Source organism: Chrysemys picta, chromosome 1, assembly GCF_011386835.1.
Source record: "Chrysemys picta bellii isolate R12L10 chromosome 1, ASM1138683v2, whole genome shotgun sequence".
NCBI classification, from domain to species: Eukaryota; Metazoa; Chordata; order Testudines; family Emydidae; genus Chrysemys; species Chrysemys picta.
Genome location: NC_088791.1, coordinates 125,261,391 through 125,289,043, shown reverse-complemented (window position 1 = coordinate 125,289,043; position 27,653 = coordinate 125,261,391). Strand labels below are relative to the sequence as shown.

General features: G+C 41.4%; 1 protein-coding gene and 1 long non-coding RNA gene across 16 annotated transcripts in view; one reads left to right on the top strand and one right to left on the bottom strand.

Annotated features, from left to right (window-relative positions):
- Positions 1–27,653, top strand: part of SHISAL1 (shisa like 1) — a 314,851-nt gene that overhangs the window by 278,487 nt on the left and 8,711 nt on the right. For 6 of the 14 annotated variants that reach the window (XM_065583684.1, XM_065583708.1, XM_065583677.1 and 3 more), the window contains 2 exons: positions 5,551–5,580; positions 8,943–11,251. The exons of 3 other annotated variants lie outside the window; for them this stretch is intronic. In XM_065583684.1, coding sequence (XP_065439756.1) covers positions 5,551–5,580; positions 8,943–8,958 — 46 coding nt within the window. In that variant the 3' untranslated portion in view covers positions 8,959–11,251. Of the gene's footprint in view, positions 1–5,550; positions 5,581–8,942; positions 11,252–11,282; positions 11,361–11,402; positions 14,477–27,653 lie in introns of those variants that run through there. 5 more of the 14 variants (XR_006173947.2, XM_065583667.1, XR_010598389.1 and 2 more) reach the window with 5 other exon arrangements.
- LOC135981403 (uncharacterized) overlaps positions 4,326–27,653 on the bottom strand; it is a 112,884-nt gene continuing 89,556 nt past the window's right edge. The window contains exons 3-4 of one of the 2 annotated variants that reach the window (XR_010598396.1): positions 6,816–6,952; positions 4,326–5,006 (exon numbers count right to left, since the gene is read on the bottom strand). This is a non-coding gene — a long non-coding RNA (uncharacterized LOC135981403). The remainder of the gene's footprint in view (positions 5,007–6,815; positions 6,953–27,653) is intronic. The other variant, XR_010598398.1, reaches the window with a different exon arrangement.

Below are 27,653 nucleotides of genomic sequence, written 5' to 3'. Positions count from 1 at the left end.
AGCCATGCCCCCCCCCCCACTTGTTTTCAGAAACCCATACCAGTGCAGAAGCAGGTGGCTATTGCCCTTTGGAAGCTGGCAACTCCTGACCGTACCAGTCAGTCGCCAACCAGTTCAGGGCTGAGAAGTCAACTGTGGGAATGGTGGTTGCACAGGTTGGCCAGGCTATCAGTACTCTGACCTACCTCTGGATAGTTGTCATAACACAACTCCCTGAAATTATAGTAAGATTTCAGAGGATGGGTTTTCCAAACTCTGCGGGTGACATTGACAGAACACATGTACCTATACTTTGCCTACTGAAAGGGGCCAGTGAATAAGTAAACTGTGAAGTTTAGTATTCACTGTTCTTCAAGGCTTAGTGGACCATAAGCAGTCAGTTAATAAACACGAATGCAGAATACGTGGGAAAGGTCCATGACACCAGGGTGTTCAGGGCTGTACTGCAGGACAAAACAGAGGACTTTATTCCCCGGAAATGACATGACTATATATGATGTTTCTGTGGTGGGGCCCATTCGGTAATCTGCCACTGCCCCTCCCCCCATCGGGGCAGGAGGTTTGGGGAGCCTTAGCCTCCCCCAGCCTCCATTACATGCCGCCCATGCTCGGGATGCCAGTGTGGCCAAAGCACTTTGGCTTATTGTAACATGCGGTGCTTTGCATAACGTAGATGAGGCTAAAGGGAAATACTTCCACAGCAAGTGGGCACAGTACAGAACTGCTGTCCAACGCCTATAGTAGCAACCTGACCCCACCCATGAGCACACAGCTTGTGGTTCCCAGCAGGCCAGGGAAATTTGTGATGCTGTGTGCTCATACATAGTGAAACAATGGGGAGCCAGAAGATGAGTTGGGCGTGTGATGCTAAGGTGCTGCTCAAAGAGCACACTAGAGCATGGCCACATATTTCAGTCACGAGATGCCTCAGTGGGTTTCAATCCCCTGCAATTAATGTACTAATCAAAAGCAGACAATTCGGGGAGGACCCTCCAGGTCAGTATCTTTGGCCATGGCTTTGTGCAGTGGTGTAGTTTTCCAGCAATTATTCCTTGGGATGGCCCATGAAGAGGTTGGCATATTGGGCAGCCATCCTAATTCCTGTGGTTTAGAGAAAGTGTTTAAATGTAAAGTTGTTATGGGTGAGGATGTGTTTATCTGAGTGCTGTCAGTGTCAGACTGCAATGCCTTCATGGTGAGGGATGTTGGTGTATAGGGAGAGGACATCCTTGGTGGAAAGGATGGTATTTTGAGGCAGGTTTTAATGTTGAAGAGTTTCTGGAGGAAGCAGATTGTGTTCTGAGTGGTTTGAGAATGGTCTCTATGATATTCCCTCAGTAGTTCTGTTGCCATAAATGATGGGCCTGGGGTCCTTTGTTTGTGTATCTTGGGAAACATGTAGAAGTCCCTGGGGTGGGTTTGTGGGGGGTGAAAGCCAGCAAACTGGAAAATTCCATTTCAGTTCTCTCAAAACAGAATGTTTCTGGAAATCCCTTCCAAATAAATAAATTGAGCATTTTTGAATTTTCATCCCAATTAGGGACAACTTCATATTTTTGAAAACATGGTCCCAAATTGGGATGAAAAGTCAAAAATGCTAATTTTTTGGGAGGGGGAAGAGACTTCTTTTCCAGCCAGCTCTAGAAACAAGTGTTGGGGGGGAGGAGTGATATTGATACAATAGCACAGGAAAGCTGTTCTAAGTGAAGAGGACACACTGACACAAGTGGGAGACAGACCTCAGGAGCAGGCACAGCATATGGCACAAACAGGAGAAACTGAAGACTGTGCTGTAGAGGCAGAATGGGGGTGGATCTTGATAGTGCACGTGTGTGGTTTTAACTTGATGTGGAGAACGAGAAAGCCAATTAAGAACTCTGAGTAGAGTGGGTGAAATGGCAAAAAAGGAAGTTGGTTCTCCCCAATGGATCAGGGAGTTGTACCTCAAGGCACAGTGGACGGTTTTGGCAGTGGGGATTATGAACCACTAATGTATTTCACAAATGTTTCAAAATAGAGGGATAAGCACTAATTTTTTCAAACAAACAGGGACAGTGTGTGTACAGTAACTAACACAATGGGGCCTGACCCCGAGTGAGGCCTTTGGGTGCTACCACAATACAAATAATGAAGTACTAGTCCTATGATTACTACTTTTGCCTGACATTTAATAAAAGGAATCCTAGAGCACAGTTTTTTAATAATCCACATTCACCTTCATTTCTGACCAGGAGTTAGGAACAGTAGAAGCAGGCACACTTGGAACTGTAGTCAGAGCTGGATTCATTCAGTACAGATTCTACTTATGTATCTCAATGAGTTTTAGGCCTGGTCTACACTACAGAGTTAGGTCAATGTAAGACAGCTTATGTTGACCTAACTCTGTAAGCATCTACGCTACACTGTAGCTCCCACTGATGTAAGATGCCCACTACACCGACCTAATAATACCACTTCCGTGAGAGGTATAGTGCTTAGGTCAATGTAGTTAGGGCAAGAGTGTCCGTCTAGATACTGCGTTACTTACATTGCTCACAGCTGGAGCCCCGTGTGTGTGTGGGGGGGTGTTCAGCTGTGAGCTCTGGCTGTCAGCCCCAGAGGCTCCAGCTGTGAGCCCCATGCCAGACTAACAGCCTGGGCTCTCAGCCCCCACACTTAAGTCGGTGCAAGCACTCCTGCTGAGGATGCACACCAGCAATAGAAGGAGGGCAGCGTGGACATGAAAGAATGCAGTAATTACTGCTGTGGCTGTAGGTCGATCTAACCTAAGTCAACTTAATTTTGTAGTTTAGACAAGGCCTTACTCTTTCAGTTAAAGAGCCTTTGTGCTACTACTTGAGAGAGAAGCTTAGTTGTGCTTGGCTATAAATATTGAATCTCATTATGACTTGTTTCACATGCATCTCTGCCAACTCACTTTTCTTGCTCCCATCTATCTTTATAATGGGCTGCATGAAAACTCCAGCGCCAGACATCCCTGAAGTTTTAGGCATCCAAAATCCAAATCCGGTGTCCAACTTTATTGGTTGGACCCTTTCAACCCACCACAAAACCCTTTATGCCTATTCTGTCTTCCAACAACTTTATCACTGTAACCTAAAGAAGCTGTGGCTAGCATAGCATTTAACAGCTTCTAACCATCAGGGCCAGCTCCACGCACTAGCCTGGCAAGCAGGTGCTTGGGGCGGCCGCTCCGCAGAGGGGCGGCACGTCCAGCTATTCTGCGGCAATTTGGCGGACGGTCCCTCACTCCCGCTTGGGGCGAAGGACCTCCCGCCGAATTGCCGCCGCAGATCGCGATCGCGGCTTTTTTTTTGGCTGCTTGGGGCGGCCAAAACCCTGGAGCCGGCCCTGCTAACCATTGACGTGTAATGCTTTCTTTGAAAGAATGGTTGAAAATGCATGTCAGATACACTCTCTTTTCACAAAGGCAGGCTTGGTTTAAAAATCAGGGGGAATAGAACCCTGATATTTGTAAACAAGCAGACTTTCATCATCATTTGTATACTACTAGAAAAAATAAAATGAAGAGCAGCCAATATGAGACTTTATTCCACCTATGCTGAGTGTTTTGTATTTTGCCTGCAGTTTCAATTCGATAGCGTTGTGTTCTTAGCTTGTTGTTCTAAATTGTTGTGTGCAATTAAACAGCTGCTTGTTCCATTTCAGTGCTGGGAAAAGTGATTCCTGTGTAAGCTTATACAAAATGCTCCAGTAATTAAATGTTCAGGTTACACGGTATAAATCCCACTTGAGAAATGCTAAAGTTAAGGTTCCTGTGCTGTTGATTGTTTTATGGTATCTAGCTTATGACAAAGAGTAATGCATTATTTACCTACACAATTACCTAGAGAAATAGAAAAGTGACTGAAATGAAGTTGCTGTTGGAAACTTAATGCAACATCTTAAAATCACAAAGAACGATGAAAGTGATTAACAGTCTTTTAAATGTATTTTCCTGAGGTATTTTTTTTAAAGGGAACAAAGCAAGTGGGGCGGATTATGTGCTTAGTAAGTAGACCTTTAAATTCAGTTCACATGTTAAAATAAATCTCAGTACCCTAACGATTGATATGATATACTCCTTCTGTCTTTGTTTCCCATGAGATTATAATTACTCCTGCTCTCTCTTTTGTTAAGAAAGTACCTACCACATTACAGGTGATACTGGAAATAAATAATTATAGTTAGTCCCAATTACACTTTGAAATTCATTCCTCTGAATGGGGTGAAGAGGGATAAATACATTCCTTTTACTGCTGCTATTGTGTGGCTAGAGAAATTCTATAACATCAGATCCTCAGCTACTGTGAATTGGCATCGCATCTAGCCTCTCTTCTACAAGGTTGGGTCAATAGGACTGTAGCACTCCGATATAATGGGGAAACTGTATCTTGGCAAGAGTAGAGAACAGAAATTTCAACTTCTGTCCAAAACCAAAACCAGACAAATATGGCATCTTCTTACTCAGCAGATCTATGTCCTATATGTATCTAGTGTTGGATTTGTTGACTTTATGGCAAAAAGGGGCTTTTAAACACCATTTTACTCCTGTTTTCACTATGCAGCTGTCACAGATCCACAGGAGCAGTGCTATGACATCAGCTTTGGAACAATCTCTGGAGGAACCCCTTCCGTGGGTCAGACCTCCTAGGACAGTGGTGTGCAAAGTTGGGGGGGTGGGGTGCAAGAGGTTCTCTGGGGAAAATGGGTTCATTTTGGGAACGGAAGGGATACAGTGAGTGACACTTTTGAAAAAAGAAAGAAACCGCTCAAACCAATGTTGTTTAGAAATCTTTGATGATAATAAATCAACCAGGACAACGTAAAAGAGAATGTTTCAAGTGCCACAATTTCTTTGTTATGAAAGCTGAAACTTAAAAGCAATAGTTTACATACTGCAGTTGCTGTATCCATTCTTAGTGAGGATTTCCACAAAAGCTCCAGGATGTGTCTGCTTCTCTAGGCATATACAAATCACAGCCCTTTAAATTATACACCGTCTCCTATGAAAAACAAACAATAAACATCACATCACAGTGTAGATGTTAAATTTCTGCAACTGAATTCCCATATTTGATTTCATGACAACTGAGTAAAAGAAAATTCTCTGGGGATATAAAGTAAATATAATGAGACTCAATGCCAGCGGTCTTTATTTGGGTTGTTGTTTTTTCTTTTTTTTTAAATATATCTTGGTCTCAAATCTTTTTACTGTATTTATAAGGATTAATATTCCAAATTCGGCAGCCTTCCTGCACACTGAATTCTCACTTTCTTCAGTGGTAGTCCCAAAACAGACTAGGGCCCTAAGGTGCACAGTAATTACTCAGTTGCATAGTAATTAGCCAACCATAGTACTATGTAAATATAAAACTCTTAATACCGTGACTGCATAGCTGTTCGTTTTTTTAAATGTATAAGGCTCAGTAACATGGTTGGCAGTTTTACTGTAACATTACTAATAAAAAGAACTCCTGTCTTCACTTGTTAAACTTTTATAGATAACTTTCAATGATTTACCTTTTTTTCCTCCCTCTTCTCCTGAAGCATTAAACGGGGATCATACGTTAGGATCAGGTGAGCATATCCCACATGCTCAGTCTCCTGTGGGAGACAGGCAGTGGTGGGTCCCACTCAGTGTTCCCCCTGTCTTTCTATGTTTTCCTCCATCCCCACACAAAGCTATTCCCTTTTCTCCTAATGTCTTTAGTTGAAAGAAAAAAGTAGGTGCTTCCTTTAGTTGATCCTTATTTTCCCCTCCTATTTCAGCAGGTAAGACACTGCATGATATAATAGTGGCTCAGATCAAGTATCGTATAAGTGTCATCTCTGAATAGGGTGACCAGATGTCCTGATTTTTTTGGGACTTTTTCTTATACAGGCACCTATTACCCCCCACACCCTGTCCCGATTTTTCACATTTGCTATCTGGTCACCCTATCTCTGATACAGCCCATATTTGGGGAATGACCTCAAGTCTTCTCCAATTTAATTATTATGCTATTAATGAACAAAGCGAGGTGCAGGTTCAATATCGTAATTTTTTAGATGTCCCTTTATCAAATTATTGACACACTTCCCACTTTATATTTAAATTTTCATTGCTCCAAGGGCAGATTCCAGGACCTTGAGGTATTTCAGCAATGCTGTGATTCCAGCCATAAAGCTTTTAATTTTACATAGACGCTTAAGTGTCTCAGACATATCGAAGTTTCCTTGCTGGTTAATGAATCAGTCTCCCTCTACTTAGCAAACTGAGGTGGTTTTTTTTTTAAGAATTGGCAGTGTCTTACTGGCTAACATAGTTTCTGTATATAATTAAGCTCTGTTTCAACTCAATAATAAAACCTCATATTGAAATGTTAAGAGATTTATTGATATGTGGCATAGCCCAATTTGTGTGCACAGAAACACACACGCACACACACACGCACACACACAAAGTAACGCATATAAATATAAACTAAAGCGTTGCTGAAATTGTAAAAAGAAAATTTCCCCAGAGTATAGTAATTCTTACTTCATATTATCCCCCCAAAATGTTTCATCTGTCTTGCTTTCTATATTGTGTCCAGCTCCTGAGCTTTGATGGTGCATGACCCGACAGCCTCAGTGTGCTGCAATTAGTTTAAAATACAAACTGTTTTCTGGTCTTGCAACACAAAAATTTACAATATGCAAGTACACCAAGAACAATCATGAGGCTGACAAAGGGTCATGCATGCAAGGTGTATTACATTTTCCCTCAATAATTAGATCAGTGTGCAATTTCTTTTCTGTGGATAAAAGAAAGGCAACTTATGGTAGCTCACCTGGAGTCTGTTCCAACATTCTTCATGCACCCAAACAGGCGTTTTGGATAAGCAAAGGAATTCAGAATCCAGCTGTTCCTAAACATCTCCTTTTGTCAGTTTTAGGATGCACTTATTTGGTAGAATTGTGCCTTCATCTTTGAAAAGAATAATTACAAAGATAAAAGAAAAAAATTAAAAACTACCTCTAAATTAAGAAACATTGGGGCAAATTCTCTGCTGCCGTAACTCCACAAAAGTCCACAGGAGTTACACCAGCAGACAATTGAGCCCATTAGCTTTACTGATTTGCTGAGGAATTACTCCATGAAGCCCATTTATCTTGGTTGATACTTTGTTTGTTGAAATGTCTCATGAAATATTCATTATATGAAACGAGAACTTGGAATGTTTTTCTACTCCAGCTCAGACGACTATTGTTGTAAATTGCCCGACACCACCTACAAATCTGGGCCTGCTGCTCTGGCTGATGTTATTGGGGTTCGGAGTCTCCTCTCAGATTGTTAATTGGTGTCAATCCAGAGTAACCCTATTGAAGCCGGCGCGTTACATTGATGTGAAAGGAAAATTGGGTGCAAACAACTGTCCCCTGCGGTTGCTCTGAAATGTTACCCTTTAATTAGTGTGTGTCCTCTATTTCCCTTGCAACTTCCATTGGATGGGATTATTCAGCTCTTGTACTACACAGTTACGGGTGCAATTAAATGACTGCCCATCCCAGAGGTGGATGCAATATGGTTGTGGGGAAAGTGATGGCTATCTGCTAACTACTGGTTGGCAATTATGCAGTTGTGGGGAGAGAGGGGATGTGAGGATGCAAGGAGCCATCTTCTTCTCCATGCGTGACTTACATAAGGACCAGGCAGAATTGCAGGCCCCGTGCTTCACTAGGTACCAGGATACACCAGAGTAAGTGAGTGGAGAAAACAGCTACCCCAGTACCTTAGGGTACATCTACACTACAGGGGGGAGTCGATTTAAGATACGCAAATTCAGCTACATGAATAGCGTAGCTGAATTCGACGTATCGCAGCCGATTTACCCCGCTGTGAGGACAGCGGCAAAATCGACTTCTGCGGCTTTCTGTCGACGGCGCTTACTCCCACCTCCGCTGGTGGAGTAAGAGCGTCGATTCGGGGATCGATTGTCGCGTCCCAACGGGACGCGATAAATCGATCCCCGAGAGGTCGATTTCTACCCGCCGATTCAGGCGGGTAGTGTAGACCTAGCCTGAGTCTCTCCTTTCCTACTCCTCTAAGGTACCTGTCACCCTGTGGGCAGGGATCAGTGGGGAGGAGGCAGACAGATTGCTCCTTCTGTTGCCATTTCCCCCACCTGTTCTGGCCAGCTGAGCTGGCTAGTCATACAGAATGCAGTAAGTATGCTTTAACTCAAGACTGGATGTCTTTCTAGAAGATTGCCAGAGCTTGACCAGCAATTATTGGCTTGAAATCACAAACACTGGGTGAAATTCTATGGCTTGTGTTATGAAGGAGGTCAGACTAAGTGATCCTAATGGGCCCTGTCTGGTCCTAAAATCTATGCATACCCAGGAGTTCAGAGAGTCGCTCTGCCCCCTTGAGACAGCAACTGTCCCAGAGACCTTAGAGTCTAAGAAATTGTCCCAAAATCATAAAGTGGACTGGGATCCTTCTGCATGATGTGCAAGTTACTACTTTCTCTGCACAGAACCATTTATTTCCTGCCCCAATTCAAATACTGTGTAAATCTTATTCTTAATATTTCAGTTAGTGGTTTTCATATCCTGCAACTAAAAAACTGAGGTATTTAAAGGGACAAATCTGTCCAGTTTCCTTCTCAAAAGCATGGTGCACTCTATAAAGGGTAGAGGTGGCCAGAAATGTTTAAACTGTTTGTCATAGCAGACCACTTAGGTATTTGCTTGAGACAAAGAGGGCCATGTATAGTCATAATATTATTATAACCAAAGGAGTCTGGAATCCATTACATGTTCTGCTGCCTGCTCTGTAATAGGGTTGCAGTTTTGTGCAGGGAGAGGAAAGAAAACCATAAATCTCAGAAACAGGAACTCTGATGCAGCACCGTTATTTTAACTCAAACAGTGAGTGGATTGTACAGGCCAACTAACAGAGATTTTTTCTTTAGTATGGAAACCATCTGAGGGGCGTTCAGTGGCCTTTGTGGTCTGAATCCAGGGCCTGGTGGACGTACATCCACAACACAAGCCAACACCATCACACGTGGCATCAGCCTCAGAAAAGAGGTCAACGACTGACTGAGACTAAACTACTCTTTCACACCTCAAGGTGGTTCCTTCAGATCAGCACTGATGTACATTAGCAAGACTTGCCTATGCTACTTATTATTGCTTTTAGTGGGAGTCAGGGATTTACCACACAAGCAATCTCTTTGAAAAATACACAGATCAGACTTCAACCAGCAGCAGGTAAACTGTTACTACTGTGCAACAACATACAGGCCACACATGTAATGCAGTGAGATCTGTAATTTGAAGGGCAGAATCAAAAATGTATGAGTATTGACAAACTGTACTCTCATGTCCCTGTGAATATTTAGTAAAAATCTGTTGAAAATTAGGTCAGATTGTGGTACTTATGCCACACCCCTGTATGAGGGTCAGGGGGTGGTGCAGGGGTGCACCAACCCGGGAGGAGCACGTGAGCGACACTGCCTTGCTCCTAGGCAGGCGGTCTATCTGGAGTTGTGCTGTGCTGTGCATTATCTGATCCAGATGGACCAGTTTAGCATGCTGGCCCTACCCAGTGGGATGGTGCAGAACGAGGCTGAGGCTAACACTGTGCTTTCATTCCATTCCCAGCATCTGCCACCATCAAGGAAGCAGCAGTGAGCAGATCCCAGGGATTGCTGGTGTAAAGACTCCTGAATGTTCTCTCTGCTGGTGTGCGGTAGAGCAAAGAGCACATAGAATCTGGCCCAAAATGAGATCAATTCCATAAAATGTAAATTTTCAATGGTCTGCTCTGAAATTTTGGTGTACCTAAGCTTCAATCTGGTTCCATACAACAACATAGCTGTAGTTTCTGCTCACAGCAATTTAGACTGCTGGTTGCCACCGCTATACTTCTTCCAGTCAGGAAGGTGGACCTGTCAGAACTCAGATTTATGGTACTTCACTATGTCTTGGCAGGCTGTAGTCCTCATAGTAGGCTAAAGATGATACTCTATTGTCAGCAAGGTACCCTGGCCGTCTTAAAGGCAGAGGGTGAGGTGCATGACTGACACGTTTCACATGAGGGCACTGGCTCCCTTTGTGCTAGTGGTGGCAGCCATGTGTGGGGTGGTAGGTGCAGAGAGGGAATGGCTAATAGGGGAGCTAAGGAATGGAAGAAGAGACATGGAAGAGGGGGAGGAAATAGTTGAGAAGTGGCACAATGGAATGAGGGGGACCTCTTTCACCTGTTTGCATGGAGGTCCATAGAAAAATTAATGTAATCCCATGCATGGGACCTACCCATATGACCAAAATGCGCAGAATTTGAGCCATTTTATTCTAAATCAGAATAAAAATAGACTAAAGAAAACCTCAACTTGTGCATACACTGAATCCCCACATTAAATAAGGGCAATAAAACTAAGCAATTGTAAGGTGTAAAATAATTGATCAGAAGCTGATTTACTTTGTAATAAATTAGCTGTGCTATTTACACATACCCACACACCCCAGACACACACTGAAGTAAACCAAAGCCACCTGAATGGCCAAATGTAAAAATAAATTAGAAAACTAAGTCAGTTTGGTGGGTTTGATGCAAGAGAAGCTGAAGAATTAATGTGATTTAAAGTCAATGCCTAGTACCAAATGTGTTTGGTTTGCCTTTTCTGACATTTCACTGTATGTTCATCCTGGTCTCTTAAAATCCATTATGCAAAAATAATGCATTTGGAATGCAAACTGCTATTCTTACAAGGAATCTAATATCTTTGCAAGAGACTGCACAATGTAAAATAAACTAGCGCAAAATTATTCTAAGATGGTTCCTAGGGAAATAACTTTGATCTGCTCCAAAGCCCTGATCCTGAAACTTGTTGCACATCGGCAGAGCCCCGCCACTTGCACAAAGTGCCACTGAGGTCAAAGGGAGGGGGAGGGGAGAAAGGAGTGGGAGTTTCTAACTATGCACAAACATTGCAGGATTGGGGCCTATAGGTTCAATCCTGCAAGGTGCTGAGCATCTTTGCCACCCTAGTGCCTGAAACCACAATAATACCTATGAGAAGAAATGCACTTTTAAACTGTCATTTGTATTAACATAATTAAAAGAATTTTAACTATTCACTAGCTGCTATTAGCACATGAGATTAAAGCAATATGTTGAGGCTCTCCCACACTGGTGCAAAACCAGCCAGTCCTAGAATGTGTACAGCAGGTGCTGCTTCACTGATGTACAAATTCTTCCATGTAAATTGTTCATTTTGTGTCTTATTCTCCTGCTTCATTTACAGGCAAAAAGAAAGGCCATAGAAAGCAATGTTTTGATTATTATCCAGTTCTTGCTGTCCACAAGATTCGTGGATTTTTAGGTGGGTCTGGCTGTAACAACTCTGTTCTGTTCCTTGAAATAGGAACCCGTTGTCTGCTGGTGGCCAGCTGCTTTGAGTCTTTCATCTGACTCTACTGGACCTTTATGGACTGTTTTTGTTGGACAGAATTCAGATCTGCCTAGAGTTTTCCCTGCTGGGCAGCAGCGATTCAATCTCCCACTAAGACCAGGTGTATGGTATCTATTTCTCTCTAGCAGAGATGAGTTTGATCAGGAGATCATTGCAAGCATCTGGACAGCAATATGTACTTAGAGAATGGTGTAAGTAATATGCCTAGCACAATAAGTTATAGGCATATTCAACCCGCCCATGGCTTCCAGGAGACCTATCCCGGTAAACCCTTTGAGATAGCTGACATACAGGGGATTGGAGCCCCTTGGGTCAGACTCGCCCACTATTTGAGAAACTGCACTGCACTCATAGCTCAGTGGTTTGAGCATTGGCCTGCTAAACCCAGGGTTGTGAGTTCAATCCTTGAGGGGGCCATTTGGGGATTGGTCCTGCTTTGAGCAGGGGGTTGGACTAGATATCCTGAAGCCCCTTCCAACCCTGATATTCTATGCCTATACAAACTTAGAGTAGGGAGGGAAAACTTGGGCATTAGGGTTGCTGTTGGGGAAGGCCAATGCACACAGAAAAACAATTGTGTGCCTAACTGGTTACAAGACCTGAATTTTGCACCCAACCAGGGCAGAGCACAGTTAAAATTCACTGGTATGTCTCAAAACAAGTAAGGTGGGGATCGGAGGGAGGGACTAAATCTGTCCCATTGGCATTAACAGGCATAAAATTAGAGTAAGTGAAAAATCAGGCTCTTAATATTAAAGAGGCCTGCAAATATGAAAGACGAAATTTATAAAAAATAACTTGTAAAACTGTCCTGGGCATAGAAATGCATGGGAGGAGGTTTGGTATATTTAATCACTAGACCTAATAAGCTGCAACCTCGTGGGATTCTTTTTTACAAGTTCAAGTGTCTTAAAAAGCAGTGCAAATTCAACTCTGCATGTTCACCACCCTTAATGTAACATAAGCTTGTTTTCTTGCAACTGGAGTTTCTAATGTCAGAGAAAGCAAAGCCAGTATTTCTAAAGTGTTACGGAGTTTATTTATTTAAAATCTTGACTTCTTTTTTTCTTTAATATATATAATGCAAGCGTGGACAATATTTTTCCTGTATAAAGTATTAAAAAAATAAAACAGTGTGCCTGGAGTGCCTTGTGAAGCATAAGGCTAATGGGCAATAGCTGCAGGGGTTTGTTCTGTGAACTGCATGGTATTTCATTTTACCCCTCTCTTTGCCTCTCCATCAAACTGGGACTGCTGCATTCAGCAGCATTTCACTCACAGCCAGGTCCATTTGTTACTTTGCGTTAAAAGCCTTCTGTGATTAAACTAAATACCAATGTGGCCATCTGCTTGTGAAGTATTGTCAGAAAATAGCAACTCAGATATTTTAAAAGGACAATTAAAGTCTGTTCCTGCCTATGCAGACTGGGGGGAAAATAATAAATATAGTGGAAATCAAGTTTGACCACCACCCACACTTGCACTTTATAGAGTATTTCCAGCAGGTGTCTTATGGCCTGAGTGTGAGCTTGGATACACTGGTATGAATCACAAGTAGCTATTGTATTAATTGGAGTTATGATTAATGTGAAATCAGAGTCAAGTCCAATTGAGTCTACAGCTGGATTGCAGTTGGGTCTTTTTTGTAATGTCATATCCATGTTTAATTACCCACACAGGAACGAGGTGTCTGTCATTACTAACCTCATCACCAAATGTCTCACTATCTCCATTAGATAAAAGCCATTTACCTTCTAATTATTGTCTGAAACATACCAAGAGTTGCAGCACCCAGTGCATCTTACAGCCAGTGTAGTTTGGTTGCTAGCACTTTTTCCTACCCATCTTGCTAGGACCCAGACACTAAATAGTTCTTTAGAGGCACATATGTCTCTTTGAAGTTCTACTTCACATAGAATAACAAAATTGGAAGCTGTTTGAAACTCCAAATTTTGCTGCTTAAATGTCACAGTAAAACTTGAAATCAAGCCCAGCCACTTCAAGTACAGCTGAGTGCAACAACTGAACTTCAAAGAAAAGACCCACATACCTCTTTCAGTTTGGCCATTGATCTCAATAGCACTTCAAAGATGTCCTGGTTGGCTGATTTCAATTTCATTTTGCATTTAAAAAGCTAAAATCAGGCATTGACAATCACTCCCAATTTAGCCTTTGTAAATACAGACTCAACTGGAAATCAGAGTAGCTGCCTCTGAAGTGCTATTGAGCGGGAGCACATCGAGAGCATCAAAGAGAAATACTAAGGCACTGGATTGCTCCCAAAATTTACATTGGATTGTGTAGCCTCAAATTGCTGAATCAAATTGAACCTAAATTAGCAGTGACCAAAAACTTACTGTTGGCATAGGATTAGATGGCCAGTGCTAAGCCAGCGGGCAACCTTAGCGATGTCCGCTGTTATAGGGGACACCCTTGCTCACATTCTCAAGAGAAGCCAAGGACTGAATGAATACAGAGACTGTACCAACTTCTCACCTCTAAAGGGGACCCCTCCTGACATTGGTGTAGTTGCGTGAAGGTGTTTGCCCTGCTGCTGCCAGTGTGTACCCAATTTACGAACGGAGTACTTCCGTCTCCAGGACCATCAGTTCTAAGCTTCTCCCAAGCAGTAAATAAACTTGTTAAAAATGTGCGCGTGCGCACCCACACACCCGAGAGAGAGATGCAGTCATAACTAGAGAGAGTTGAATTTTTTCCCCATCAAAACTGTTTTTGATGTAAAATTGTGTTCACAGCTAAACAAATTTTCAGGCAAAGATTTACAGTTATTGAGTTTTTAATTTTTTTCAACAAAGTGAAAATATTTCACAGGAAAAAGCCCCTCATTCCTGACCAGCTCTACTTACAGCTTCTCGATTATGATGACAATGTTTGGATGACCCAGCCAAAGTAAGGGCCAATTGTGACACTGACACACAGTCTAAACAAAAATCCTTCGGAACTGAAAAAAATCAACGTGTTTCACATTTTGAAAATGTTTAATCTTGGATTTATTTTCATTCAGCAAAACTGACACATTCGCAAAATGTTTAGGTGTCAAAGCCTTTCCCCCCCCCCCCCCCCCCAAAAAAAAAGTGTTGACAGAAAAGTTTCTCTCGGCTCTTCTGCCCTATCAAATGCAGGAAGAGATCAGAGTAACAGAAAGACTCATAAGTTAGGGGGGCTCAAGTGGGTTTGGGTTTTTTTTAAATCAGCTAGCCCCAACTGAAGCCCAACCAAACTGTCATTGACCCACCTTGTCAAAGCTCAAAAATCACGAAAGAAAACTAGTTGATCTTATATCCCTATGGACACAGTCTCATTTTTCTAACCTAAGTGTTAAACCCTGAGTAACTCCATTGAAGAAAGAGAAGTTACTTGAGGGAATACACCAGTGCTGATGATTTAATTAATTCTGACAGCTTGCCCTCAGCATCCACTTCTGCAGTAATTTTTCTAGCACTTTTCGCTTTCCATTTCTAATTAGACAACTTAAATCCTATGTGTTACTGTGTGACCCAGCTCCTGAGATTAGGGTCACCAGATAGCCCGATTTTATAGGGACAGTCCCAATATTCAGGGTATTGTCTTATACAGGCGCCTATTACCCCCCCCATGCCCCTGTCCCTATTCTTCACACTTTCTGTCTGAACACCCTACTCGAGAGATCTTTTAAATGAGAATGAAAAGTAGAAATTGGCGCTGAGTTGGGAACACACACCAGCAAGGCTGCTGACTGAAAGAAGCAGATGGAATGTTTGCAGTGGAATTGCAGAAAAAGTTGAGGCCAACTAAGGTTGAGGGGGAAAGAGTTAAATATATTTACAAAATATAATCAACGTTCATTTAAAATAATAGGCAGCGAGCAATACATTTATCAACAAGATGATGTAGCTTTCTGTAATCAACTGTGTATCATAGTAGAAAGATATATTGCATAAATTGGGAAAATAAATTTAAAATTAAAAACCAATATTTAAACAAAGAGCCATATTATAATAGAACACCTTTTCAGCCATGTTTTAGGGCTTGATCTTGCAAAGTGCTGTGCATTTGGCCTTGATCCAATAAAGCACTTATGCACATATGTAACTTAAACACACACACTTACCTTTATGCATGAGAAATTAATTAATCAATACAACTATTCATGTGGTTAAGGGTTTTGCTGGGTCTGATCTATTATGCTCAGCACCCTACAAGATCAAGCCCTTAGGGCATTCTCCTGAAAAGGACCCTGGTCCATCTGCAGAAATGGAAACAATGTTTCTTTAACAAAGGTCTCAAGGGGTTGGCACACAAGGTTGTTCACAAGTAATTTGAGATGTGTACTAATGGAACATTCAAGCACAGTACTGAGCCAGATTCTATTCTTGCTTGCATTGGAGTAATTACTCCTTGCACTATAGAGTGGTGCTGCAAGGGAGAGCAGAAACAAACCCAAAATACAGTCATGCTTTATTGCTGTTTAAATTCATTACTATAATGTAGGGCAATTTAAAGTAGTAATTACATCTGTGATTCATCAAAAACTAAACAAATTAAATAATCACTAAACATTTCTATTAAGCGTGCCTTAGTAATATCAGCTTTATGCAATGTCATCAGAGCTGATGTTTGTCCCAGGATCTGAGTAACACCAGGTGGGTGAGATACCATCTTTTATGGGACCAACTTCTGAAGAAGAGCTCTGGGTAAGCTTGAAAGCTTGTCTCTTTCACCAACAGAAGTTGGTCCCATAAAAGATATTACTGTACTTCACCCACCTGGTCTCTCATCAGTTTTAATCATTTTGAGCAGACTCCGAGCACGCGAGTTCTTTTCCGTTGTTTCTTCAGCTTTTCATCTCTCAACAAAGATGTTGCGAGTCACAAGGAAACTTGTTGAATATGGTCCATTTTTGCACTTTGAATCGTAATAGTACATCTCAGCCCAATTTTAACAGAAAATAAGCCCATCTTGAGGAGATTTTGTTTTGAAACTGTCAGGCCTTTGCCGTCGCTGAAAATGTCTCCAGCAGATGAAGATAAATTTGAATTAGATCAACAAAAATGCTCATCAACAAGACTGAAATCACCTAGAACAATGCTTGTCTATCGGTATTTTCACGGCATCATTTCAAATAAATTGCATGAGAAAATATGTGACTGCTGAATAATCTCTCTCAAACTCTGCAGCAGTAATATGTTGTGACTAAATGAACTGTACTATTTTCTGTGAACAAGTGAGCCAAAATAAAATCACTGACAAGTCTTCAGCTGCAAATACAACCTAATTGTGGTGATGTTTGAAACAAAATCACTTAAGGCCAAATTCTGCTACCACACTAAGGCTGGTGGGACCTCTTAGTCTGGGTTCAAGAAGACTACTCCAGAGTAAGGTATTGCTCAGTTTATGGCAAAGTCCATTAATCATACTAAACACATACCTAGAGATGATGTAAGCCATAGTTTTTTGTAGGTGAAAAGTGCTATATGACGTATTGTTATAGCTGGAGCAGTAGTGACACCTGTTCCCAACCCCTTTCTATTATAAATTCCTTTATGTAACTTGGGCAAATTTTACCCAGTCGGACTGAAATTTTGAAGGTTTGGTCAGTGCTTCAGGTTGGATTTTTTGGGAAAATTTGACCAAAAATGGTTCAGCCATTTTATAGAACAAGGTTAGTAAGAAACAGGTGATTTTGCAAATGTTAATTATTTTCCTTACTTTTTTATTCCAGCTTTAGCACCAACAGAGTTTGGAGCAGGAACTTTAAAGCTATCTATTAGGTACTGATATACCCCCCATTACTGTTGTTGGAGCACCTCACAACACTCTCGTGATATAGGAAAGTGCTATTTATTCTCACTTTACAGATGGAGCATGGAAGAACAGACAAATAGAGCTTCTAAGGTATTTGAACACCTAATTCCCACTGAAATCAATGAGTTAGGGTCTCAATATGATTGAGGATCTGGACCAGAGAGGTTAAGTGACTTGCCCAAGGTCACACAGGAACTCTGTGGTGGAGCAGAGACTTGCATGCAGGTCTCCCAATTTCCCAGTAACACACTAAACACTGGGCAAACTTTCATCTCTATCAGATAGGCTGATAGTCCTAGGATCACAGAGGTTGCCTTTTGCTGTCCCTGTAAAAGGCCACTCGGATTTTGCTAAATTATAAGCAATGGAAAAATCACTATTTAACAGTGGGAATTAGGAACACCCACACACACACATACACCCCCCCATCATTCAGTGTTTTGCATGCCCTCAAGTGGATGGTCCACAAAAAAGAACAGCTTACTAATGTTACTGTTGCTGGCTAACAGTTATTCATTTAGTTCAAGTGGTAGAGGTCTGGGCTGTGGAGCCAACAGTCAAACCCTATTAAGTACACATGCAGGGGGTAATTATGATCATTGCATAAAGAGCAAAAGGCACACAACAATCATGTACAAACATAATACAAAGAGACAGAGATACAGTGTGATCCAAATACTGTAACCATGCTCATTAACTATATACAATATGCAAGGGCTAGTTACACACACACACACACACACATACACACACACACACACACTCTGCTCTGGCAGAGTTCTGGAACATGAAAGACAGTGAGGGCATTAGAGGGCTCACAAACTATTTAAAGAGACACTCCTCAACTCAACATGAGCACCCATTGCAACACGATGGCTAAGAGGGCAAAAGTGATCCTGGGAAGCATAAGGAGGAGAATATCAAGTAGTTGTAGGGAGGTGTTATTACCACGATTTATGACATTAGTGAGACTATTATTGGACTACTCCTATGTCCAGTTCTGGTGTCCACACTACAAACAGAATGCTGTCAAATTGAAAATGGTTCAGAAAACAGCAACAAAAGTTATGAATTTTGGAAAATTTGCTTTATATTAAGAGTCTTGAACTCAAATCAGCTCTTTCGTTTATCCAAGAGACGGTTAAGCGATGACTTCATCACAGTCTATAGGTGTATACTTGGGATGAAGGTTTCTTGATGTTTTTAGGTCTGTTTAAAGTAGCAGACAACTGTATGACAAGACAGTGGCTGGAAGCTGATGCTATACAATTTCAGATTAGAAATGAGGTGGTGGTTGTTTTTACGAGGGTAATTAACCATTTGAACAATTTACTTATGGGCATGGTGGATTCTCTGACATGTTCAGCTTTAAATCAAGATGTTCTCACACAGATATGATTTAGCTCAACTAGATGCTATGGGGCTGATACAAGAATCACTATGTGAAGTTCTATCGTTTGTCTTATGCAGGAGGTCAGACTAGATGATCATATTGATCCCTATTCATTTAGCTAGGGATCTGTGGGGTTGTGGAATAGAGTTTCCAGCAGATTCCCAGCCACTTCAGTTTTTTCTGGCCCTGCCCACATGGCATCCATATCAGGTCTGCAGACCTGTGAGAGAATGTGGATTAGCAGCTGCACATCAAAACCTTATAAAATCTTTTTGATTGTTTTGTTCCCCACAATATGTTTTTAACATAGGAAACAAACATATGTCCCCCCACTTCATCCCACAGAGTTGCTGGTTATGCAGCTGCTGCATAATAGCAACTGATGTCAATGGGAGTATGCAGTGATTATATATAGTCAGACTATAGAAAGTCTATCAGTCTGAAAACAGGGGGAAATTCTGCTCTCAGCACCACCTGCCAAATCCCATCTCTAATATTCTGCATGCACAGAAATCTGGGTTAGTGGGGTTTTGCTCTCTTTTATATATATATATAAAAACTCAGACATAGCACACCAGGATTCTTCATAACAGTGGGTGTGCGTGCGCACTCACGTGTGTGTAATATTTGTAGAGAGTGTTGAATTATTCATTCTGAATTTTTACTTCCTTTCTGTAACTCATCTCACCTGAAACAGTCAGCCATCCCAGTGTAGTTGCAACAAATAAATACTCCTGATGTGAAAAACGGATACACAAGTTAATTGCTAATAACAAGAACAAACATGGAACAACAACCAGCTGGCAGCTATAATCATTCAAAACAAAATCTCCATACTTCATAAATCATCATTCACACCAAGCCAGACTCAGTAAAGCACCTCAACCAGATGCTGCTGAATAAGTGAAATATTGCAACAAAACTTGTTTTTCTTTTGTGTCTACTTCTATTGTGACTCAAAAAGAGCTTCTCACCAGGGGCCGGGCCATGCCATGCATCGATTCATATGCATAGATCCTAGTCCAGCCAAAGGGAGTTTTATACATGGTCAAATCAATACTAAGATGCGGCCCTGAAACAGTTTTTAAAATAAACACAGCTCCATTGCTGGAGTCAAAGAGCACTCTTTGTAAAGAGAGCAACTACAACTGGGGTCACCTCAGAAAACCCTGTTTTCCTTCTTCCCTCTCTCCTTCCTTTCCTTCTCCTATTGCATTAACACTCAACACGTAGTTTATTTCATCTATCCTTCCCCATGTATCCAAGTGCACCTCTCCTACTCACTTTCCAACATCTCCCCAGGGTATGGTACCACTTCCTGAAACCATGCAGGGCTAAAACTAAACTTCCATCTCTCCTATTCTGTTGCCACTTTTCCTCCCCCAACACCAGTCATAACTCCACTATCCTCTAGCCATTCAACCTCACAACTTTGAAGGCCTTTCTTTCCTCTCTCCTCACAGCTACGCTGTCACCAAATCTCTTATCGTTGCCCTGTACCACACTTCTAAAATCCATCTCTACTACAAAGTTGATATAAAAGCTATATCAAAAATTCTACTCTGCAAAGAACAAAGTGCTGAGAGGATATGTAACCAGGGACTGGCAATACATCATGAAGCAACAGATTGCATCACATGTTAGATTTTACTGGCTAACTTTTGAGCTTGGCTTTGAGTCAACAGCAAAGTAGCATCTCAATGAATAAGAATCCATTAAATTCAAGCTGAGAGTATGAAAGAGGGCCTTTTCTCCCACCCATATTTGAATTTTACCTGGGACAGGATGTTCTTTTAATGTCTTCCCTACTCTTCAGTGTGTTGCTTTCCAATTTAGTTTTTAGATATACACTAGTATAAAATAGTTCTGCAAATATGAAGAACACCTGTATATTTTATATACTGTATATATTTTAAAGTCCTTATGTGGAAATACATTTACAAAATCTGTGACACAGGCTTTGGGGGTTTGGGATGATCTGAAGTTAGAGACATTCAGAAAATCCAGTCTTCATCACCAGTGTAGAATGGTCTAAAAGATCATTATTGCAATTTTCTATTATATGCAATGAGATTGGGACACATTGTGCTAGACATTGTGCAAACGCATAAGAGAGACACGTATCCTCAAGGGTGCTTTGAAACCAGTGGGAAGTTAGGTACCTAAATAGCTTTGAGACTCTGGGCCACAATCCCTGACCTGATGAGCTTAATCTAAATAGCTAAGAAACAGTGGGAGGGAAAATAGAGGTGAAGTGGCCTGACTCAGTTTACACAACAATTTGGTGGCAGTCAAGAATGGAAACCAAGTCCGAGTCTCAGTCTAGTGCCCTACCTAGCAGACCACACTGCCTCAGGCATAGTAGTTCTTTGAAATGGCCTCTCGATATTCATACTTGTGAGAGGCGTCTTCTAGTGCCACTAAACTTCAGGAATTTGATAGAAAAGCTGTTCCCCTTTGGGACTGCACAAGTAATCCTGACTGTTTGGAGCTGAGATAAGAAACTGTGCAATCCAACCACCTTAATCTCTTCTTTCTAGTGCTAGCTGCAGGTGAGGGCATTCAATTACTGAAGAGAGTTTTTCCTTGATTCATCCACCAAAATCTCCTCTTTTCTTATTATGGTGCTTGTAGATTTTGATCACTTTGATAGTTTGTAAGTAGTTTTGATGCCCTGTGCAGTTTAAATTCCAGACCACCTCTGGCTCAGTTCCAGAACAACTTGTCTGATCCAGACACTAAAGACCCAGAGGAGGGAAAAAAAAAAAAAAAAACACGCTCCAAGTCCCATACATATTACAATGATCCACTCAACTACCCTACAGAGAGTCATCTCACTACATTTCAGAAATATGAATAATTTAAAATAGCCCAATTCTGACTTTGATAATTCCCTTGTATCAAGACTTTTTTGTGAAGACATGAAACATTAACTACAACCTTCTTTAGCTGAGCAAGAGGTCTGGCTTCATTACATATTATCTCTATTCAGTTCGGCATACTAGTTCTGTCAAGGTTTGACAAACCAACCACGTTAAATTAAGGTTGTCAGAACTATACATTCAAATGTCCCCACCTGATCAAGCCAGTTTTCCTTGTGACCCCTGTGAATTAAATGGCCATGTTAGTTATTTTATGACCACTATACATTAAAATGCATGATGATTTCTCGACATACACAGCTGGATGAATTAAGGACAGATGTTTCAGCCTAAATGAATTTCCTTGCTTTGGGCAGCACTTTAAGGATGTGATTTTCAAAGCCATCTAAGAGATTTGGGTGTCCAGTTCCTATTAAATTTCTAATCCAGATCCATCCAAATGTGAAAATGTGATTCAAAAATCTCAACCGAAATATTTTTAAAACTTTTCCCCCCCTTGATAATATACTTTAATGGGGGAAGGAGGAGAATTTCTGGTCATTAAAAAACTGATAATATATACTCAGTGAGCCAACACACACACACACACACACGATTTTTAGGTTTTTCAGCAAAATACTCCAGCATTATCTTTCATGTCCGTAAGTCTCCTTCATCTGTTTCCCTGTTCAATACATCTCTGTTAAAGTTTGCATACTTCACATTTCTTTAAAAAGTCTCAGAAGTTCTGAAAGGGAAGTCTGAACTTGCATATATTTCCTTTCTAAAACTCTCAGCTGCAAACCAGATGAGGGACTATCAGATGAATACCAGTTAAAATTAATTTATAGCTACTTGCCTTTCAAAAATTTAGGACCCAATTTTGCAACCCACATTCACTATGAGTAACCTATTCATGCTGGTAGTCCCATTGACTTCTCACTGCTACTAATTGAATGACAAGGCTGCAAAATTTGCCCTTTCATTAAGTAAATATAGAAAACTGCATTCTGTGTGGTTTCATTTTTTTCCCAGCAGAGAGACCTGGAATGTATTTAATTGGTGCAGATATAGCCATTTCCAAAACTACAGGCAACCTATTTTCTCTTTTACAATTGACTTATCCTTAGCCAACGCCAGGACAAAATGTGGTCTACCATATTAAAGATGTACCCGTTATGCTGTGCAACTCATGCTGTTACCAGTGGGAGTTTCCTGCACATGGAGGACTGCAGGATCAGCTCTCCACATTTAAAAACACAATGAAATATCAATGTAAAAAGCTGTCTATTCTCCCAGTCAAATTTAGTGACTGAAGGGAATTAGCCGCTCCCTTCATGTGCGTCCGTAATTTCCATTAATAGTAAAGGGTGTTATATATGCATATGTTCAGAGATGACCAGAGCTTTAAGTATTACCTACTGTAAACAAATGCTTTACATAGTTCATTTGGATTCCGTGAATCTTCTGCATATTAAAAAAGCACTTGCAGTAGACTCAATAGATTCAATTATGCAGCATAAGGAAGTACTAACATAATCTAATTACCTCCTAATGAAGAAGTCAATGTGTTACTCAAGCTATTAGCATGGGAGCTTGAAGTAAACGCAATTTATTTAGGAGCCAAATATTATGAGCCACGTAGGACCAGATCAGTGACCTCCCTGCATGCCTATGTGGGGGGGTTAGTTTACTTCCCTCTGCCAGCTACCCTGCACACACCTGCCCTGCACTCCCAAATATGCCAACCAGTGTGGCTGCACCAGGGAAATAAGCTGTGGCAGCTACAGGGCTGGTGCAGGGTACATCCCCTTTCCAAGCAGGAGATAGGGGACAGGCAAGTTGTGACCAAGTCATAATCTGTTTCCTAGCCTAGTCTATGGCTGCACTGCCCCTACACTGGGCTTGTGACAAAGTAACAATTGATCTCATAATAAGTAGAAGCTGCTGATACAGATACAAAATATTCTTCATACAAAAGCTATTTTTAACCGTAGGAGTTAACAAACATGACCAGACCCATTAAGAGCCAACCATAAGTGATTAAACTATACAGAGGGCCAGATCCTCAACAGCCGGCACCTGTGCATGCAGGGGTGACTGGGAACATGATTTCAGTGTCCCATGATGCAGTTTTCTCCATCTCATAATGTTATCTGCACCCCATAATGTTTCATGCCTCTTTTCAAAAGCCCCACAAACCCGCACGTCCACTATCTCTGCAAGAAGCATGGATCCTGCCCAACTTTGTGTTATAATGATGAGCGCTGCAAGCACAATGTGCCTGATCCTGCAGTAGTTGCAGAGCTGCCAAAGGAGCAGTGGGGAATGGTAGCTTGCTATGGAACATAGAAAGAAACAATTCTTTTCAAGGTGATTGTTGGCATTCACGGAGCAGCTGCTGATGGTGGAGTGCTGGTTCTGGGCCTGAGAAACAAGCACTGACTGGTGGGATTGCCTAAGGGGCACACAGGATCTAGTCCAAGGGGTGAATATACCTGAACCACTCAGTAATAGTGACCATAATGTAATTAAATTTAACCTCCTTGTAAGGGGGGAAAATACCAGAGAATTCCACCAGGGTAGCATTTATCTTCAAAAAGGGGAACTACACAAAGACGAGGAAGCTAGTTAAATGGAAATTAAAAGGTTTAGTAACAAGAGTGAAATGCCTCCAAGCTGCAGAGTAACTATTTTAAAATACCATAATAGAGGCTCAGACTAAATGTATACCCCCCAAAACCAACAAAAAAAAACCAAAAACAGTAAGATGACCAACCATGGCTAAACAGAGTAAAAGAGGCAGAGTAAAAAAAAGACATCCTTTAAAAATCGGAAGTCAAATCCTCCTGAGGAAAATAGAAAGGAGCATAAACTCTAGCAGGTCAAATGTAAAAGTGTAATCAGTCAGGCCAAAACAATTTAAAGAGCAGCTAGCAAAAGACACTAAAACTAACAACATTTTTTTTTAAGTACATCAAAAGCAGGAAGCACGCCAAACCATCAGTGGGGGCCACTGGCAGAAATGCCAAACCCACGGGGAAAAGAAAAAAATAAACATGCAGAAATTGGGCTTGGTTTTGGCTTACTTGGCTTGTGAGTTGTTGGTTAGTTTTGGGATTGTAGCTTTCGGGGCTTGTAGCTTGTTTTTTTTTTTTATCAGCTCCCAGCAAGCAGGGGCAAGGGGGGGGTGAGAAGAGAGTCAGGGTGCACAGCGGGCCCACCACAGTCCCAGACTGCACGCCAGGAGGATCTAGTCACAGAGTGTTGGGGTTCTTAGGGATTGGCTTGTTTTGAAATAAGATTAGCTTGATTTTTAGCTTTTTGTGAACGTTGGGATGCTTATTTACCGTGTGAAAGTTGGCAACTGTGGCCATTGGATGATCGAGGTGCTACAGGAGCACTCAAGGAACACAAGGTTATTGTGGAGAAGCTAAACTCTACATCAGTTTTCACTGCAGAGGATGGGAAGGAGATTCCCACATCTGTGCCATTCTTTTTAGGTGACAAATCTGAGGAACTGTCCCAGATAAGGCGTCAATAGAGGAGGTTTGTGAACAAATTGATAAATTAAACAGAAATAAGATACTAGGACCAGATTGTGGTCACCCAAGAGCTCTGATGGAATATGAAATTACAGCACTACTAACTGTGGTATGTATCCTATCACTTAAATCAGCCTCTGTACCAAATACAAATAACTGGTGTGATGCCAATTTTTTTTAAAAAACACTCCAGAGGCTATCCTGGTAAATACAGACTGGTAAACCTAACTTCAGTACCAGGGAGATTGGTTGAAACTATAGTAAAGAACAGAATTATAACACACGTAGATGAACACTTTGTTGGAGAAGAATCAACACAGATTTTGTAAAAAGAAATTATGCTTCACCGATCTATTCCAATTTTTGAGGTTGCATGTCAACAAGCATGTTGAGAAGGGTGATCCTCCGGGTATAGTGTATGTGGACTTTCATAAAGCCTTTGACAAGGTGCCTCACTGAAGGCTCAAACAAAATAAGCAGTCATGGGATAAGAGGAAAGGTTTTCTCATAGATCAGTGACTGGTTAAAAGACAGGAAACAAAGGGTAAAAATAAATGATCAGTTTTCACAGTGGAGAGAGGTAAATAGCAGGGTCCCCAAAAATCTGTACTGGGACCAGTGCTGTTCAATATATTCATAAATCATCTGGGAAAAGGGGAAAACAGTGAGGTGGAAAAGTTTGCAGAGGATACAAAGCTACTCAAGCTATTGCACTCTGCTTTGGATTTGCCTGAGTTACAAAGGGATTTCACAAAACTGGGTGACTGGGCAATAAAAGGGGCAGTGAAATTCAATGTTGATAAATGCAAAGTGATGCACATTAGAAAACATAATCCCAACTATATATACAAAATAAAGGGTCTAAATTAGCTGTTACCACTCAAGAAAGATGTTGGGCGTCATCGTGGATAATTCTCTGAAAACATCCGCTCCAAGTGCAGCAGAAGTCCAAAAATCTAAAGAACATTAGGAACCATTAGGAAAGGGATAGATAATAAGACAGACAATATAATAATGCCACTATATAAATCCATGGTGCGCCCACACCTTGGATACTGCGCACAGTTCTGGTTGCCCCATCTCAAAGAAGAAAAAGTACAGAGAATGGCAACAAAAATTATTATGGGGTATGGAACAGTTTCTATATGAGGAGAGATTAAGAAGACCGAAGAAGTGGGCTGTAGTCCACGAAAGCTTATGCTCTAATAAATTTGTTAGTCTCTAAGGTGCCACAAGTACTCCTGTTCTTTTTGCGGATACAGACTAACACGGCTGCTACTCTAAAACCTGTCATTAAGAAGACTAGGACTGTTCATTTTAGAAGAGAGACGACTAAGAGATGATATGATAAAAGTCTATAAATTCATGAATGGTGTAGAGAAAGTGAACACCACAATAACCAGTGGTCACTCAATGAAATTAACAGTCAGTAAGTTTAAAACAACCATAAGGAAGTACTTCTTCACAGAACACAGTCAACCTGTGGAACCCATTGCCAGGGGATGTTATGAAGGCCAAAAAATATAGTTGGGTTCATAAAAAGAATTAGATAAGTCCACGGAGGATAGGTTCATCGATGGCTATTAGCTGGAATGGTCAGGGATGCAACCACTTGCTCTGGGTATCCCTAAACATCTGACCGCCAGAAACTGGGACCATTCAATAATTGCCCTGTTCTGTTCATTCCCTCGAAAGCATCTGGCACCGGCCACTGTCAGAAGACAGGATCCTAGGCTAGCTCGACCATTGGTGTGACCCAGTATGGCCATTCTTATGTTATTAAGTAAATGAGTATTATTACGGTTAGAACAATGTATATTGTGCCTCAGCCTACATACACTATGGCAAACTACCATAAAGTGTATTTTGCTCCTTGGAAGATTTTTAAGCTTGGGCTATCCCAAAATGCAACCTACATTATTTTCCTATGTATTGATCTAGACTAGATAGTTATACTATGTCATTGTTCTGAGCAATGTTTGACATTGGCCACATCCTAAGAGGAACTGATCACTCACAACCCCTAGGCAGCATGGACTAATAGCTAGGGCCCTGGGCTGGGAATCAGGAGGTCCAGGTTCTTCTCCAAGCTCTGCTACTGATGTATTGTATGACCTGGATCAAGTCACTTCACCTCTTTCTCCTCTACCTTTTTTTATTCTTTATCCATTTAGCTCTTTGGGGCAGACTGTTCCTCTTACTTTATGTCTGTAGTAAATAATCAACAACATTGACTTGCAAATGCTCAGCACCTCTCAGGATCAGGCCCATAGTCATTTGCAAAGGCTGTATACTTGATAACACCTAGAACAGGGGTTCTCAAACTGGGAGTCAGGACCCCTCAGGGGGTTGCAAGGTCATTACTGGGGCGGGTCATGAGCTGTCAGCCTCCACCCCAAACCCCGGTTTGCAGCCAGTGAAAGGGGTCACCAGTAGAAAAGTTTGAGACCCACTGACCTAGCACATTTATAGCATTTGTTATTGTCAGACTGAATAACCCTCTCAGTGCTTATGTAAACTATCCTAATAGCTGTTTAGAAATATGAAGTGATTTCTCAAGGTCACAAAATGAGTCAGTGTCAGAGTATCTGGATTGGAC